Here is a 19,319-nt window from a genome sequence, read left to right as displayed (position 1 = left end):
ACAGCGCCAGGGACCCGGGTTCGATTCCCGGCTTGGGTCACTGTCTGTACGGAGTCACAGTAAGAGTTTTAACAACACCAGGTTAAAGTCCAACAGGTTTATTTGGTAGCAAATGCCATTAGCTTTCGGAGCGCTGCTCCTTCGTCAGATAGAGTGGATATCTGCTCATTCTCCCAGCGTCTGCATAGGTTTCCTCCGGGTGCTCCGGTTTCCTCCCACACTCCGAAAGGCGTGCTGGTTAGGTGCATTGGCCGTGCTAAATTCTCCCTCAGTGTACCCCGAACAGGCGCCGGAGTGTGGCGATTAGGGCATTTTCACAGTAACTTCATTGCAGTGTTAATGTAAGCCTACTCGTGACACTAATAAATAAACTAAAAACTTCCTTTAAGGACGGAAATCCCACCTCCCAGAGTAGCCAATCAATCGGAGGGCCAGCAGCATTTCAGTCCCAGCAGTGCCACTCAGGAAAGCCAGGTAGAGCAGGCCCCAGAACCCTACGGGGTAGAGCTGGGGCCAGTCATGCAGGCAGGCACGTTGGGTGGAGGGAGCTGGGGGTTGCAGTCGTTAGTGAGGACACGGGTGTGTCTTGATGGGAGGCAGCCCTCACTGCTAGGGGTGACCTCCATGGGCCATAAGGTCTGTGGCAGGAGCCATACATAGCAACAATGGAAAGTGACTCTTCATTGGTCATTCATTGGGCTCAGTTAGTCTCTGGGCAGGGAGGCTGTCCTTGATTTTGCCTGCCACTAACTGAACTGGACGGAGTCAGCAAGACATTGGGCACTATACCCCACCACCCACCCCCCCCCTCCACAACCTTCCCTCCCGATTCCACATTCCCCGCCATCCCAGCCTTCCAGCCCATTCCTCTGTGCCAGATTAACTTCTGCAAGGAGTGCGTCCAATATTTGGATAATTATAGTAAGCCCATAGCGTTGGGCGGCACGATGGCACAGTGGTTAGCACGATGGCACAGTGGTTAGCACGATGGCACAGTGGTTAGCACAATGGCACAGTGGTTAGCACCGCAGCTTCATCTGCGCCAGGGACTCGGGTTCAATTCTGGGCTCGGGTCACTGCCTGTGCAGAGTCTGCGTGGGTTTCTTCCGGGTGCTCCAGTTTCTTCCCACACTCCAAAGATGTGCGGGTTAGGTTGATTGGCCATGCTAATTGACCCTTAGTGTCAGGGGGACTAGCTAGAGTAAATATGCGGAATTGCGAGGATAGGGTCGAGGTTGGATTGTGGTCGGTGCGGGCTCGATGGGCCGACTGGCCTCTTTCTGCACTGTAGGGATTCTATGATAATTCTATGATGTGTTGAGCAGAAATCTTTGTTTCTGTACAAGGATTACAGTGTCATATATCATCTCCTCTACTACAACCACATAGTAGAATAAACTTTCAGTTAGACTCTGGCTCTGTCTAGAAGCAGCCGAGTAGGTTTATATTAATAGTCAGCTGATGAGTAAACAGTAGCAAAGACAGACTGCATAAAGTAAAACACAAACCATAGCGATTCCTCACTGGAATGTATAAAATAGTAGTCATATTTCTGGCTCTAAACTCAACAGTAACACTGGGCCTGATGATAACTGTTTGCTTCCTTGGAGCCAGCTACCCGTCTCATGGCTTCAGAAGGGACTGCTGCATTGGCTGTAGTGTGCTCCAGGTGTGCTGAAGAGAAAGACTGACTTTTAGATAGTAAAATAAAAGCAAAATACCACAGATGCTGGAAATTGTGAAATAAAAACAAAACAGCTGGAAATTCTCAGCAGGATGGGCAACATCTGTGAAGAGAGAAAGAAAGAGTTAGGGTTTCGAGTCCGTCTAACCCTTCTTCAGAGTCTCCTTGTGAAGAAGAGTCACACAGGATCAAAATAACCACTCATAGAATCCCTACAATGCAGTTCAGCCCATCGAACCTGCACTGACAACACTCCCACCCAGGCCCTATCCCCGTAACCCCACGTATTTACCCTGCTAGTCCCCCTGACACTAAGGGGCAATTTAGCATGGCCAATCCACCTAACCCGCACATCTTTGGAGTGTGGGAGAAAAGCAGAGCACCCGGAGGAAACCCACGGGGAGAACGTGCAAACACCACACACACACACACACACACACACACACACACACACACACACACACACACACACACACTGACGTGAGGCCAGAATTGAACCTGGGTCCCTGGTGCTGTGAGGCAGCAGTGCCAACCACTGTGCCACCATACCGCCCCTAAACTTGGTTTCTCTCTCCACAGATACTGCCAGGCCTGCTGGAGTTTTTCCAGCATTTTCTCCTCTTACTTTAGGTTCAGGTGGCACTTTTACACAACCTCGGGACATCTGAAAGTACTATATAGCCGATTAAGCATTTATGAATCGCAGCCTCTCTCTGAAACCCCTTTGCAATCAGACCCACAGATAGAGGAAATCAAAATGTCTACCTTCCACGAGGCTGTCTGAGATCCACAATGTATCAAACGCAAAAGGATGCTTGCTGTTTGAGAATATCTTTTGAACCCTTTCAAGTTATTATTTGTGTTGCAGGGTACCATTGGTTGGACAGATATCAGAAATAATTCCCCCCTACCTTCCCCCCTATTTTATCCCCCCTTTCCTTACCTTTTCTCCCCTTTGCTTCCCCTTTCCCCCTTTTTCTCCCATTTTATCCCCCACCCATCTCCCCCCTCCCCCCACATCTTCATCCATCTCAGTTTACCCTCTGATTTCAGCTTCTCTGCCGTTTGGCCATTCACACCTTCTATTCTCTCTGTGGACTGCCATTAGCAGCCTTTCCCCTGGTTTCTGTGGCTATGACTCATCTTTCATTCCCTCCCCCTGCAGTATAAATATCTCCCACTTTCTCTGCCTTGTAGCTTTGACAAAGCGTCATCTGGACTCGAAACGTCAGCTCTTTTCTCTCCTTACAGATGCTGTCAGACCTGCTGAGACTTTCCAGCATTTTCTCTTTTGGTTTCAGATTCCGCAGTAACTTGCTTTTATTTTAATCAGAAAGAATTCTGTTCAGAACAATGCAAATAGATTTACGATTAACTGGGGCTGAGCACGTTAAGACAGCTCTTTGTTTCGTTCTGACAGACTAGAGTAAGTTCCCATGGACCTTTCAGTTAATGTCTTTAACCAAACCTGATTAAAACCAGGTTAAAAATAAAAATGTCTCGGTGTTAGTCACAATCAGAGCCACACCTTTTGTGTAGATACAAAGGGTCGTGGATGGAGCCCAATCCATCACGCAAACCAGCCTCCCATCCATTGACTCTGTCTACACTTCCCGCTGCCTCGGAAAAGCAGCCAACATAATTAAGGACCCCACGCACCCCGGACATTCTCTCTTCCACCTTCTTCCGTCGGGTACAAAAGACTGAGGACACGTACCAACCGACTCAAGAACAGCTTCTTCCCTGCTGCCATCAGACTTTTGAATGGACCCACCTCGCATTAAGTTGATCTTTCTCCACACCCTAGCTATGACTGTAACACTACATTCTGCACTCTCTCCTTTCCTTCTCTATGAACGGTATGCTTTGTCAGTATAGCGCGCAAGAAACAATACTTTTCACTATATACTAATGCATGTGACAATAATAAATCAAATCAAATCAAAAGTAGTCATCATGTCCATGGAGCCCTGTCATAAACAGAAGGGTTGAGGTTAAATACCCCTTAGTGTCAGGGGGATTAGCAGGGTAAATGTGTGGGGGTTACGGGGATAGGGCCCGGGTGGGATTGTTGTCAGTGCAGGCTCGATGGGCCGAATGGCCTCTTTATGCACTGCAGGGATTCTATTCTATTCTTAGTATCTATCATATAGAAATCAAAAATAAGAACAGAAAATGCTGGAAATGTCCAGCAGGTCAGGCAGCATCAGTGGAGAGAGAAAAACAAAAGTTTACGTTTCAGATCAAGGACCTTTTCCAGAACTGAAGAAATATCGAAACGTAATAGGTTTTCGGGAAGTGAAGGGAGAGGGGAGGGGCATGAAGAACATTCATTGGAGTTTAGAGGAATGAGAGGCGATCTTATTGAGACGTATCAGATTCTCAGGGGTCTTGACTAGAACACAAGAGCAGGGATGTACTTCTGGGGCTGTAAAAACTCTGGTCAGACCCCATTTGGAGTATTGTGAGCAGTTTTGGGCCCTGTATCTAAGGAAGGATGTGCTGACCTTGGAAAGGGTCCAGAGGAGGTTCACAAGAATGATTCCTGGAATGAAGAGCTTGTCGTATGAGGAACGGTTGAGGACTCTGGGTCTGTACTCATTGGAGTTTAGAAGGATGAGGGGAGATCTTATTGAAACTTACAGGATACTGCAAGGCCTGAATAGAGTGAACATGGAGAGGATGTTTCCACTAGTAGGAAAAACTAGAACCAGAGGGCACAACCTCAGGATAAAGGGACCATTGCCCCTTAGCATCCCAAGATGTCCTTTAAAACAGAGATGAGGAGGAATTTCTTCAGCCAGAGAGTGGTAAATCTATGGAACTCTTTGCTGCAGAAGGCTGTGGAGGCCGGGTCATTGAGTGTCTTTAAGACAGAGATAGATAGGTTCTGGATTAATAAGGGGATCAGGGGTTATGGAGAAAAGGCAGGAGAATGGGGATGAGAAAAATGTCAGCCATGATTGAATGGCGGAGCAGACTCGATGGGCTGAGTGGCCTAATTCTGCTCCTATGTCTTATGGTCTTGAAAGGGTAGATGCTGAGAGGTTGCTTCCCCTTGTGGGACAGTCTAGGACCAGAGGGCATCAGAGTAAGGGGTCACCCATTTTAGACAGAGGTGAGGAGGAATTGTTTCTCTTAAAGGGTAGTGAATCTGTGGAATTATTTATCGCAGAGAGCTATAGAGGCTGGGTCAATAAGTATGTTCAAGGCTGAGATATGATGTGGAGATGCTGGCATTGGACTGGGGTGGGCACAGTAAGAAGTCTCACAACAGGTTAAAGTCCAACAGGTTGAACTTTAACCTGATGTTGTGAGGCTTCAAGGCTGAGATAGACAGAAATGGAATCAAGGGTTAAAGTTTTAAAGTTTATTTAGTGTCACAAGTCGGCTTACATTAACTCTGCACTGACGTTACTGTGACAATCTCCTAGTCACCACACTCCGGCGCCTGTTCGGGTACACTGAGGGAGAATTTAGCATGGCCAACGCACCTACTCAGCACGTCTTTCAGACTTTTGCACGTCATTTGCACGTTCTCCCCGTGTCTGTGTGGGTTTCCACCGGGTGCTCCGGTTTCCTCCCACAGTCCAAAGTTGTGTAGATTAGGTGGATTGGCCATGCTAAATTGCCCCTTAGCATCCCAAGATGTCTAGGTTAGTGGGATTGGCAGGGTAAATATTTGGACTTGGGGTAAGAGAGACGGCCTGAGTAAGATACACTGTCGGATAGTCACTATTAGACTCGATGGGCCGAATGGCCTCCTTATGAACTGTAGGAATTCTACGGTTCTAGGGTGGAGGTTGAAAGAGATTACTGACGAAAAGCTTCATGGTACACAAGGTAAAGAGAATGGCAACAGTTAAGTAAAGGAACAGAAGATTTGGCCAGAGTGTGAGTGGCAGAATAATGAACAGCTGTATCCAAAAGCAAAAATATGAAAAACAATTGTAAGACTGGCACAGGCAATAAAAAAACAAGAGCACATTTTATTTGTTTATTGTTTGTACTTCTCCTCTGCTCTGGAAACACCCAGTGCGGCTCATTGCATTCACGGTTTGGATAAGAAGATTGTGGGTTTCAATAACCACCCAGGAATTTAAGCATATAATCCAGGCTGACTCACAGTGGCACAATGGTTAGCACTGCTGCCTCACAGCTCCAGGGACCCGGGTTCGATTCCGGCCTCGGGTCACTGTCTGTGTGGAGTCTGCACGTTCTCCCCATGTCTGCGTGAGTTTCCTCCGGGTGCTCCGGTTTCCTCCCACAGTCCAAAGGTGCGGGTTACATGGATTGACCATGCTAAATTATCACTTAACGTACAAAGATGTGTTTTTAGATGGATTAGCCATGGTAAATAAAGAACAAAGAACAATGAAAATCACAGCGCAGGAACAGGCCCTTCGGCCCTCCAAGCCTGCACCGACCATGCTGCCCGACTTAACTAAAACCCCCTACCCTTCCAGGGACCATATCCCTCTATTCCCATCCTCTTCATGTATTTGTCAAGACGCCCCTTAAAAGTCACTACCGTATCTGCTTCCACTACCTCCCCCGGCAACGAGTTCCAGGCACCCACTACTCTCTGTGTAAAAAATCTGCCTCGTACATCTCCTTTAAACCTTGCCCCTCGCACCTTAAACCTGTGCCCCCTAGTAATTGACTCTTCCACCTTGGGAAAAAGCTTCTGATTATCCACTCTGTCCATGCCTCTCATAATTTTGTAGACTTCTATCAGGTCACCCCTCAACCTCCATCGTTTCACTGAGAACAAACCAAGTTTCTCCAACCTCTCCTCATAGCTAATGCCCTCCATACCAGGCAACACCCTGGTAAATCTTTTCTGTACCCTCTCCAAAGCCTCCACATCCTTCTGGTAGTGTGGCGACCAGAATTGAACACCATATTCCAAATGCGGCCTAACTAAGGTTCTATAAAGCTGTAACATGACTTGCCAATTTTTAAACTCAATGCCCCGGCCGATGAAAGCAAACATGCCATATGCCGCCTTGACTACCTTCTCCACCTGCATTGCCACTTTCAGTGATCTGGGTAGCTGTTCACCCAGGTCCCTTTGCCTATCAATACTCTTAAGGGTTCTGCCATTTACTGTATATTTCCTATTTGTATTAGACCTTCCAAAATGCATTACCTCACTTTTGTCCGGATTAAATTCCATCTGCCACCTCTCCGCCCAAGTCTCCAACTGATCTATATCCTGCTGTATCCTCTGATGGTCCTCATCGCTATCCGCAAATCCACCAACCTTTGTGTCCTCTGCAAACTTACTAATCAATCCAGTTACATTTTCTCCAAATCATTTATATATATTACAAACAGCAAAGGTCCAGCACTGATCCCTGAGGAACGCCACTTGTCACAGCCCTCCATTCAGAAACACACCCTTCCACTGCTTCCCTCTGTCTTCTTTGACTGAGCCAGTTCTGTATCCACGTAGCCAGCTCACCTCTGATCCCATGCGACTTCACCTTCTGCACCAGTCTGCCATGAAGGGCCTTGTCAAAGGCCTTACTGAAGTCCATGTAGACAACATCCACTGCCCTACCCTCGTCAATCATCTTTGTCACTTCCTCAAAAAACTCGATCAAGTTTGTGAGACACGACCTCCCCTTCACAAAACCATGTTGCCTCTCACTAATACGTCCACTTATTTCCAAGTGGGAATAAAGCCTGTCTCGAAGAATCCTCTCCAATAATTTCCCTACCACTGATGTAAGGTTCACCGGCCTGTAATTAACTGGATTATTCTTGCTACCCTTCTTAAACAAAGGAACAACATTGGCTATTCTCCAATCCTCTAGGACCTCCCCTGTAGCCAGTGAGGATACAAAGATTTCTCTCAAGGCCCCTGCAATTTCCTCTCCTACCTCTCTCAATATTCTGGGGTTTATCCCATCAGGCCCTGGGGACTTGTCTACCTTAAGGTTTCTCAAAAACCCCAATGCCTCCTCCTTTTTGATCTCAACATGACTCAAACTATCTACACACCCTATTCCCGACTCATCATCCACCAAGTCCTTCTCTTTGGTGAATAATGTGTGGGGTTACAGGGATAGAGTGGGGGAGAGGGCCTGGGAAGATACTCTGTGAGAGAGTCGGTGCCGACTTGATGGGCTGAATGGCCTCTTCTGAATCATAGAATCCCTATAGTGCAAAGGAGGCCATTCGGCCCATCGAGTCTGCACCGACAGCAGTCCCACCCAGGCCCTATCCCCGCAACCCCATGTATTTGCCCTGCTAATCTCCCTGACACGAAGGGGCAATTTACCATAGCCAATCAAACTAACCTGCAACATCTTTGGACTATGGGAGGAAACCGGAGCACCCGGAGGAAGCCCACGCAGACACGGGGGGGAGAAGCTGCAGACTCCGCACAGACAGTGACCCAAGGCTGGAATTGAAGCCGGGTCCCTGACGCTGTGAGATAGCAGTGTTAACCACCATGTTGTCCCATGATTCTATGAAGCACTGAGGCTGTGCTGCACTGTCATGGTGCCAACTCTTGGGAGAGATGTGGACTCTGCCTGTCCTCACAGATAATGTAAAAAGGTCCGACGGGCACTGTTTGGAAGGGGTATTCTTCCTGCTGTACTGACCAATATTTATCCCGTAGCCAAGATCACAAAAACACATGAGCTGGTTGTTACCGTGTTACTGTTTGTTACCGTTAATAATAATGTCTGTTTTTGTGGGTCTTTCCAACAGGAAAAAATTCCCTTTGCAGTTGTTGGCACTGACCAGGAACATCAAGTCAACGGCAAGAAGATTTTAGGCAGGAAAACCAAGTGGGGAATTATCGAAGGTAAAGAATCTAAACAGCACATCGATGGGTGATCTGTGGAGAGAGATGTTAACAAAACTCAATTTAGTTCTGAGGTTAAACAATGTACTGTTCCCAAATATAATCACTAACCCCAGTGAGAAATTATATATTCAGAGGCAATCACTATTCAGTGATCTGCTGATTACATCTTGTACCAGCTAAAGAAGTTGTGTACCACGTTATGGTCGCGATCGTAACATAAGGACTAGGGGCAGGAGTAGGCAGAGCCATCAAGAGTATAGAAACACAGAGGGACCCAGGTGTGCAAGTCCACAAATCCTTGAAGGTGGCAACACAGGTGGAGAAGGTGGTGAAGAAGGCATATGGTATGCTTGCCTTTATAGGATGGGGTATAGAGTATAAAAGCTGGAGTCTGATGATGCAGCTGTATAGAACGCTGGTTAGGCCACATTTGGAATACTGCGTCCAGTTCTGGTCGCCGCACTACCAGAAGGACGTGGAGGCGTTAGAGAGAGTGCAGAGAAGGTTTACCAGGATGTTGCCTGGTATGGGGGGTCTTAGCTTTGAGAGGGATTGGGTAAACTGGGGTTGTTCTTCCTGGAAAGATGGAGAATATGGGGAGATCTAATAGAGATGTACAAGATTATGAAGGGGATAGATAGGGTGAACGGTGGGAAGCTTTTTCCCAGATCAGAAGTGACGATCACGAGGGGTCACGGGCTCAAGGTGAGAGGGGCGAAGTATAACTCAGATATTAGAGGGATTTTTTTTACACAGAGGGTGGTGGGGGCCTGGAATGCGGTGCCAAGTAGGGTGGTGGAGGCAGACACGCTGACATTGTTTAAGACTTACCTGGATAGTCACATGAGCAGCCTGGGAATGGAGGGATACAAACGATTGGTCTAGTTGGACCAAGGAGTGGCACAGGCTTGGAGGGCCGAAGGGCCTGTTTCCTGTGCTGTACTGTTCTTTGTTCTTTGTTCTTTAGGCCAGCTGGCCCCTCAAACCTGCTCCGCCATTCAATAAGATCATGGCTGATCTTTTTGTGGACTCAGCTCCACTTACCCACCCGCTCACCATAACCCTTAATTCCTTTACTGTTCAAAAATCTATCTATGCTTGCCTTAAAAACATTCAATGAAGTAGCCTCAACTGCTTCACTGGGCAGGGAATTCCACAGATTCACAACTCTTTGAATGAAGAAGTTCCTCCTCAACTCAGTCCTAAATCTGCTTCCCCTTATTTTGAGGCCATGCCCTCTAGTTCGAGTTTCACCTGCCAGTGGAAACAACTTCCCTGCTTCTATCTTATCTATTCCCTTCATAATCTTATATGTTTCTATAAGATCTCCCCTCATTTTTCTGAATTCCAATGAGTATAGTCCCAGTCTACTCAGTCTCGGGCTCCTTACGGGCCATTCACACCCCGCTGTCGCTGCAAGCGAGAATGGAGAATTTGGTGCTCAGCCAAATGGGGCGGCACGGTGGCACAGTGTTTAGCACTGCTGCCTCGCAGCGCCAGGGATCCGGGTTCGATTCCCGGGCCGGGTTACTGTCTGTGTGGAGTCTGCACATTCTCCCCGTGTCCACGTGGGTTTCCTCCGGGTTCTCCGGTTTCCTCCCTCAGTCCGAAAGACGTGCTGGTTCGGTGCATCGGCTGTGCTAAATTCTCCCTCCGTGTACCCGAATAGGTGCCAAACTGTGGCAATTAGGGGATTTTCACAGTAACTTCACTGCAGTGTTAATGTAAGCCTACGAACAGGTGCCGAACTGTGGGGCAATTAGGCGATTTTCACAGAAACCTCATTGCAGTGTCAATGTAAACCTACGAACAGATGCCAGAGTGTGACGACTAGGGGATTCTCACAGTAACTTCATTGCAGTGTGAATGTAAGCCTACTTGTAACACTAATAAATAAGCTTTAAAAACTTCAACTTTAAACTTTTATCTCTGTCCACTGCCGCGGGACCAGAAAATTCCGCCTTCCGTGATTGTCAGACTGGCCACAGCTGGCTTGTTGCTGGAATCCCTGCTTTGTGGCTGAAATTTGAAAAGCAGTTTTGGGACTCTCAGCGCACATTCACTTTTAACCAGTCCGCCTACATTGTTCAGCTTTCAATTCCCACGATCGGAGTGTTACCTGCAGGCTTTTCACAGGGTAACCTCAAGAGTAATTACTCTGCACAGTAAAAGGCTTTCAATGGGGAAACCTCAGCCAGGAATTAAAATCTTTGGTTTATCCGACCTAAGTAATTACCACTAGCAATATTTACTCGAATTCCAGCTTCTGCATTCCCATCAGTTAAGGAGCTCAGGTTATTAATGCTTATATGAATTGATCAAAGGTAAGCGGGGGATCTTCCAGTACTGCCGACAGCGGGATGTGCCGTGGTAGGGCTGTAGAATCATAGAATCCCGACAGTGCAGGAGAGGCCATTCGGCCCATCGAGTCTGCACCGACTCTCTGAGAGAGTTATCTTACCCAAGCCCTCTCCTCCAACCTATCCCCTTAACCGCACAATTTACCAAGGCCAATCTATCTGACCTACACATCTTGGGACACTAAGCGTCAATTTAGCGCCGCCAACCTCCCCATCTTTGGTGTGTGGGAGGAAACCGGAGCACCCGGAGGAAACCCACACAGACAGGGGAGAATGTGCAGACTCCACATAGACAGTCACCCAAGTCAGAATCAAACCCGGATCCCTGGCGCTGTGAGGCAGCAGTGCTAACCACTGTGCCACCGTGCCTCCCACTAAATCCCTGCCAGGGACTAGCCAATTGGACTCATAGAATCATAGAATCCCTACAGTGCAGAGGGAGGCCGTTCGGCCCATCGAGTCTGCACCGACCACAATTCCACCCAGGACCTATCCACATAACCCCACATATTTACTCTGCAAATCTCCCTGATACAAAGGGACAATTCAGCACAGTCATTCCGCCTAACCTGCACATCTTTGCAGTGTGGGGGGAAACCGGAGCACCCGGAGGAAACCCACGCAGACACGGGGAGAATGTGCAAACTCCACACAGACAGTGACCCGAGCCGGGAATCGAACCTGGGTCCATGGTGCTGTGAGGCAGCAGTGCTAACCACTGTGCCACCGTGCTGCCCCAGGCTCTGAAGTCTGTGTTTTCTGTAGTAGTGACATGCGCCGATGATAAGAAAATTGGTGCTGCTCATGCGGGGTTTTCCTCTCCCTCCGCAGTGTTTGACAGCGGTGGGTGGCGCGGTGTGCCGCTCGCTGGCGGTGGGATCTTACAGTCCTGCCGTTGTCAATGAGATTTCCCATTGAACTCACCCCTCGCTGCCGGAAAACCCGTGGCGGACGGTAAGATCCCATCGGCGTAAACGGCAGCAAGATCTCAGCGACTCTGTAATATTACTATACACCATAATATGACCATATAAAGGCTCAGCAAATAGTTTTGTCAGAGATGTTAGTGCAGTTAGTTCGAAGGATGTGGGCTCCGGCTCAAGTTGAACTCAAGGACTTGAATACTTAATCTAGGCTGACACCTCACCGGGTGCAGTGCTGAGGGAGTGTTGCCCTGTCAGAGGTATCATCTTTCCGACGAGACGTTAAACTGAATTGCTTCCTGACCCCCTCAGGTGAATGCGACAGATCCCAATGCGTGTTTAGACACCACTCTCCCCCCACCCCCCCACCATTTCCCCGGCTCTCCCAGTACAAGCGCGGAACTCCCAACTCTCCGACTGTGGCGATGAGGGGATTTTCACAGTAACTTCATTGCAGTGTTAATGTAAGCCTACTGGTGACACTAATAAATAAACTTTAAACCTTAACATAACTTAGATGCTAAATGGTCTGTTGTTCCAAACTTTTTATGGTTTGTACAGAAGAGTGTAGCGCATTGAGTCTGTGTCAGCTCTATCGTAGAAACCCTACAGTGCAGAAGGAGGCCATTTGGCCCATTGAGTCTGCACCGGCAGTAATCCCGCCCAGGCCTCATCCCCGTCACCCCACATATTTACCCCGCTTATCCCTCTAACCTATGCATCCCGGGACATTAAGGGCAGTTTAGCACGGGCAATGCACCTAACCCAGTCATCTTTGGACTATCTGAAGAGCAATCTAATTGGTCTGACTCCCCTGCAAATCCCTCAATTCAGGAAGCTGCTTCCTGATTCAGTGGAGAATATCTTTGTTCACAAAGTCCACACTCGGAGTATACAGAATCGCCAGAGAATCAAAGCGTGAGATAGCATGTAATCAAGGCCATTCAACCCATCATGCCAGTGCCAGCTCTTTGAAAGAGCTGTCCGAGCAAGTCCCAACCCCCCCAGCCTCCATCCCCGCCCCTCCCAGCCTCCTTCCCTGATGCCGCTACTCCCCCCTCCCAACCCACCCCCATGCCTTTTCCTCCATAGCTCTGACATGTTTTGTCCTTCAGGTAGTTATCCAATTCCCTTTGGAAGGTTAGGGTGGTGGAAGCAGATTTAATTCACAACAACCCGCTGGGTCGACAGTTGTGCGGGTTAGGTGCATTGGCCGTGCTAAATTGCCCTTCATGTCCCAGGATGCATAGGTTAGAGGGATAAGCAGGGTAAATATGTGGGGTGACAGGGATAAAGCCTCGGTGGAATTGTTGTCGGTGCAGATTCGATGGGCCAAATGGCCTTTGGTTCTCTTTGCCAATCACCTGTCCAGAGAGGGAAAGATGCCCAGGGAATTCTCTCCTATTCCAGAGCAAGCTTGGCCAAACTAGGCTGTTCATATAGGGAGTTAATGAAAAGTACTTGGGTCGGATCTGAATCCCACAGTAAGAGTTTACATTGACACAATGCGCAGCACTAAAGGCTACAAGGCCCTGTTTGTTAGGTTGCTCCGAATGTCTTTTCAGCTACAGCCTGATGCATTCAGCACGACCATACTGTGACTGCCAGCAGTCACGTACGATTGGATACACCCAGTTGACCCAGTGTGAAACCTATGCCAACTTCCAGGATGTTGAGCAAAAAGGAAGACTTTATATAGCACTCTTCACAATCTCGGCACACCCGAGAGCAGTTTAACAGCCACAGTACTACTTCTAAAGCCTCGTCACGGCTGCAATGTCGAAATCTGCTGCAAAATCTGCAGAGAAAAACCCCTGTTACAATATAACACTTTTCAACAGTGTGCCTTTCCCTAAATAAAACTTGTGCATTCCACAAATGAACTTAATTTGCAAAAAAAAACCTTCCATGCTCAAGATGTTTTAGTGAGGACAGTTTAAACTGATCTTTGCTCATTATTCACTCCGGTGGCACAGTGGTTAGCACTGCTGCCTCACAGCGTCAGGCACCCGGGTTCGATTCCCGGCTTAGGTCACTGTCTGCGTGGAGTCTGCACGTTCTCCCCGTGTCTGCGTGGGTTTCCTCCGGGTGCTCCGGTTTCCTCCCACAGTCTGAAAGACGTACTAGTTAGGTGCATTGACCCAAACAGGCACCGGAGTGTGACGACAAGGGGAATGTCACAGTAACTTCATTGCAGTGTTAATGTCAGCCTTACTTGTGACTAATAAATAAACTTTAACTTTACTTTTACTTTAACTATTCACCTGGGAGAGACCACCATGAAAAGCAGCAGGAGCGCAGTGTGTGAAAAGAATGACATACCCTCATGGTTTCAAGTAAAGATCTGGTATTTCTTACAGACAGTGAAAAGTTATTGCTGTCCAGTATTTTTTTGAAATCTGTTCAAGCCCTGCCAATTTTTTATTTAATTGCTTAACGGGTGGCTATAACTAAACAAATACATAGAACAGGCAGCAAGGCAGCCTCTCTAATCTCCCTTTTTGTCATGATACAGTGCTGTGGAAAAAGCTGGGAGTTAATTGTTGCCTGGTATGGTGGGAAAATCGTATGAGGAAAGGCTGAGGGGCTTGAGGTTGTTTTCGTTAGAGAGAAGAAGGTTAAGAGGTGACTTAATAGAGGCATACAAGATGATCAGAGGATTAGACAGGGTGGATAGTGAGAGCCTTTTTCCTCGGATGGTGTTGGCTAGCACGAGGGGACATAGCTTTAAATTGAGGGGTGAGAGATATAGGACAGATGTTAGAGGTAGGTTCTTTACTCAGAGAGTAGTAAGGGTGTGGAATGCCCTGCCTGCAGCAGTAGTGGCCTCGTCAACATTAAGAGCGTTCAAATGGTTATTGGATAAACATATGGATGATATTGGAATAGTGTAGATTAGAGGGGCTTTAGATTGGTACCACTGGTCAGCGCAACATCGAGGGCCGAAGGGCCTGTACTGCGCTGTAATGTTCTATGTTCTATGTTAATTCGAGAAAAGGACACTGACATGTTTGTTCCCTCTTTTGTCTCCTACTGTTCTCCCTTTCTCTCTGTCTCTCTTTCTTGCTCTTTCTCTGTTTTTTACACAGAGGGTGGTGGGTGCCTGCAACTCATTGTCGGAGGAAGCAGATACGATAGTGACTTTTAAGGGGCGTCTTGATAAATACATGAATGGGATGGGAATAGAGGGATATGGTCCCCGGAAGGGAAGGGGGTTTTAGTTAAGTCGGGCAGCATGGTCGGTGCAGGCTTGGAAGGCCAAAGGGCCTGTTCCTGTGCTGTAATTCTCTTTTTCTTTGTTCTCTGCTGATTTGCTTCTTTCAGTGAGCATGCCAACCCTTGGCGAATAATTTGCAGCCTAGACATTTGGAATGGGAGCATTCAGCTATCAAGAGTCACAGCTTTACCTGCATGGGGCTTTGCAGGTCTGGCAATGCATTGGATAAGATGCAGCACGGTGGAACCTCAGAGCCAACCGGTGACCATTGGGCAGCTTCCCTCCTGGGCCCTCCCCCTGAGATTTCAGTACCTTGTAAATGAAAACCAAATGCTAATAGGAAGCTTGAGCTGAACAAACATTCTTCCTTATGCTCCGAGCTTACTGATTCGTTCATACTCTGTATGTGCGGAGTCTGCACGTTCTCCCCGTGTCTGCGTGGGTTTCCTCTGGGTGCTCGGGTTTCCTCTCACAGTCTGAAAGACGTGCTGGTTAGGTGCATTGGCCGTGCTAAGTTCTCCCTCAGTGTAGCCAAACAGGCGCCGGAGTGTGGCGATTAGGGGATTTTCACAATAACTTCATCATAGTGTTAATGTAAAACTACTTGTGACACTAATAAATAAACTTTATGCTAATCCGCATCCTAGTAGTCCCCCTTTATTATCACAGAATCACAGAATATTACAGTGCAGGAAAGGCCCATCGGCCCATCCAGCCTACACCGATGCATGAAAAGCTCTGACCTGCCCACCTAATCCCGTCTGCCAGCACTTGGCCCATAGCCCTGAATGTTATGATGTGCCAAGTACTCATCAAAGGATGTGAGGCATCCCGCCTCCACCACCCTCCCGAAAACTTATAAATTGAAAAGTTATAAAGCATAGTGAAATCACTGGATAATTGACAGCTGTGAAATTGACAGAATGTGTTAAACTGAAATTCTCCAAGAACCCAAAAGGCCTCGTCTATAACATTCTGACACAGTCAGTCGTTTCTCTCAGAACATTTGCAATTGTGGTCAGCAATCTTTAGCAGTGAGTGTGTTGAATCAACAAACTGCAGAAAGTCTCACGCCGGAATGAAGCCTTATTAGCAAACTAGTCTGTCAAATGAAGAATGTGGGCAGGTTTTAATAATTCTTTATTCTTTCATGGGATGTGGGCGTCGCTGGCTGGGCCAGCATTTGTTGCCCATCCCTAGTTGCCCTTGAGCTGAGTGGCTTGCGAGGCCATTTCAGAGGGCAGTTGAGAGTCAACCATATTGCTATGGGTCTGGAGGCACAGGTAGATCAGACCAGGTAGGGTGGCAGATTTCCTTCCTGAAAGGGACATTAGTGAACCAGATGGGTTTTTATGACAATCAACAATGGTTTCATGGTCATCAGTAGATTCTTAATTCCAGATTTTTTTTATTGGATTAAAATGTCACCATCTGCAGTGGTGGGATTCGAACCCGAGTCCCCAGAGGATTACCCTGGGTCTCTGGATTACTAATCCAGCAACAGTGCCACTATGTCACTGCTTTCCCCCATGCATTCTGCCCTGTTTTATTTGGGAGAAGCACTGAAATATTTGTCTCGGTCAGTTAAGTGCAAGCCTTTATTTTATTTCCATGATGTGAGAAGCACTCATGTGAGTTATGCTTATAAGCAACTGTCATGTTCCTGATTTTTGAGAATTGTCTTTACAATACTGGTATAGAATCCCTACAGTGCAGAAGGAGGCCATTTGGCCCATAGAGTCTGCACCAACCACCATACCACCCAGGCCCCATCCCCGTAACCCCACACATTTACCCTAGCTAGCTGACACTAAGGGGCAATTTATCATGGCCAATCAACCTAACCCGCACATCTTTGGAGCGTGGGAGGAAACCGGAGCACCCGGAGAAAACCCACGCTAGACACGGGGAGAATGTGCAGACTCCACACAGACAGTGACCCAAGCCAGGAATTGAACCTGGGTCCCTGGCACCTGTGAGGCAGCAGTGCCAACCACTGTGCCACTGTGCCACCGTGCCACACTGACAATGCCTTGGGTGTTTTAAAAGACAGGGCAGATTAAGTCCACTGATTTGAAAATTGTGAGCATTATTTAGTTCACCCCCTCCCCCTCCCCCACCCCATGGAGTTGGCCAGGCAAAACCCATCAAACAACACTTGCTGAATACAAATGTGACACACCATCTGGGCACAGCCATGTGTCACCTTGAGGCAAATAAGATCTCATCACCTGGTGTTTTCCAGTCTCCGGGGAAACTAATATCTGACAAAAAAACATTGATTGACGCCCTGAGGGAAAAAAATCCCCGTTATAAGTTCCAATTTTGCATGCGCACAGAGTATATATATGTGGGCAATATGGAAAATATGCCCTCCTGTCCTGATTTAGTCGGTTCTTGAAGATGAGAAATGTTTTAAGACATGGATTAAAATGGATTCAGGTGACAGATGGCAGCCAAGGTGGTAATGGATCAACACAAACTTATTCCAGACTTGCAACTGAGGAGCTCACACCTGTAAATATATTTTATTGGAAGTAAATGTATTTTGCGAGCTTTGGCCTTTCTCACACACACACACACACACACACACACACACACACACACACACACACACACACACACACACACACACACACACACACACACACACTGTGCAACCTGAAGGAAATAGACTGTATAGCTTGGATACAGTTAGGTGCAACACTCACTTAAGGGGTAATTTGCTATCACTGGGGCATAGTGCAAGGTCGGAGCAGTTTGTTATACTAACCTCTCTGCTGACCTCTCTGTCGGGGAGGTATAAATAGAGTTGGTTTAATAATGGCTACCTATAATTGAGTATCTTACTCAGTGTCATACACAGCAAGCATCCGAACACACACGGGTCCATGAATCCTCGCCATCTGTCAACCCAATACAAGATTAAATGCAGGACTAGGTTAGCAAGTTAGGTGCTGGGCTCCGAAGGACATGGATTTGATTCAAGTGAAGCTGAACTTCTCTACTGTCGATAAAGTCAACATTTGGTAAAACGTAAAAACTCACCCTTTTTCTTTTTTATAGAATCCCCACAGTGCAAAAGAGGCCATTCGGCTCATCGCGTCTGCACCGACCCTCCGAAAGAGCACCCAACATAGGCATAATCACCCGCTCTAACTCAGTGCATTTACCATAGCCAATCCATCGAACCTACACATCTTTGGACACTAAGTGACAATTTAGGCATGGCTAATCCATCCAACCTGCACAGTTTTGGACAGTGTGAGGCTTCCGGCCTTGGGTGACTGTGTGGAGTTTGCACATTCTCCCCGTGTCTGCGTGGGTTTCCTCCGGGTGCTCCAGTTTCCTCCCACATGCCAAAGATGCGTGTGTGTTACGTTGACTGGCCATGCCAAATTACACCTAGTATCAGGGGGATTAGCAGGTTAAATATGTGGGGTTACAGGAATAGGGCCTGGGTGGGATTGTGGTCGGTGCAGACTCAAATAGGCTGAATGGCCTCCTTCTGCACTGTAGGGATTCTATGATAAACCGGAGCACTCGGAGGAAACCCATGCAGACATGGGGACGAACGTGCAAACTCCACACAGACAGTCACCCGAGGCCGGAATCGAACCCGGGTCCTAGGTGGTGTGAGGTAGCAGTGCGGCAGTGGCACAGTGGTTAGCACTGCTGCCCCACAGCGTCAGAGACCCGGCTTCAATTCCCGGCTTGGGTCACTGCCTGTGCGGAGTCTGCACATTCTCTCCGTGTCTGCGTGGGTTTCCTCCAGGTGCTCCGGTTTCCTCCAACAATCCAAAGATGTACGGATTAGATGGATTGGCCATGCTAAATTGCCTTTTAGTGTCAGGGGGATGAGCCAGGGTAAACGCGTGGAATCATGGGGATAGGGCCCTTGTGGGATTGTGATCGGTGCAGACTCGATAGGCTGAATGCCCTCCTTCTGTCCTGTAGGATTCTATAACCATTGTGCCACCGTGCCGTCCCTTAAGTGCAGCTCTCCTAATTATATGTTTGAAGGAACACTGGCAGGTGAGTTTCCTGTAATCTTTAAATCAGATGAGGACCGCTATCCTTTACCCATTGGACAGGCTGTCTCACAGGGCCAGGGATCTGGGTTTGATTCCCGGCTTGGGTCACTGTCTGTGTGGAGTCTGCACGTTCTCCCCATGTCTGCGTGGGTTTCCTTCGGGTGCTGCGGTTTCCTCCCACAGTCCGAAAGACGTGCTGGTTAGGGTGCATTGGCCGTGCTAAATTCACCCTCAGTGTACCCGAACAGGCGCCGGAGTGTGGCGACTAGGGGACT

The 19,319-nt window shown here is 47.9% G+C and overlaps 1 protein-coding gene across 6 annotated transcripts in view; it reads left to right on the top strand.

The window, feature by feature from the left end:
• The window catches only part of LOC144510824 (neuronal-specific septin-3-like), a 403,898-nt gene that overhangs the window by 367,988 nt on the left and 16,591 nt on the right, over nt 1-19,319 (top strand). For all 6 annotated transcript variants that reach the window (XM_078240760.1, XM_078240761.1, XM_078240764.1 and 3 more), the window contains exon 8: nt 8,411-8,507. In XM_078240760.1, coding sequence (XP_078096886.1) covers nt 8,411-8,507 — 97 coding nt within the window. The remainder of the gene's footprint in view (nt 1-8,410; nt 8,508-19,319) is intronic.

The sequence above is a fragment of the Mustelus asterias genome, chromosome 23, assembly GCF_964213995.1.
Source record: "Mustelus asterias chromosome 23, sMusAst1.hap1.1, whole genome shotgun sequence".
In the NCBI taxonomy this organism is placed as follows: Eukaryota; Metazoa; Chordata; class Chondrichthyes; order Carcharhiniformes; family Triakidae; genus Mustelus; species Mustelus asterias.
The sequence above is the reverse complement of the archived record's forward strand: the minus strand, read 5'-3'. Positions and strand labels throughout refer to the sequence as shown.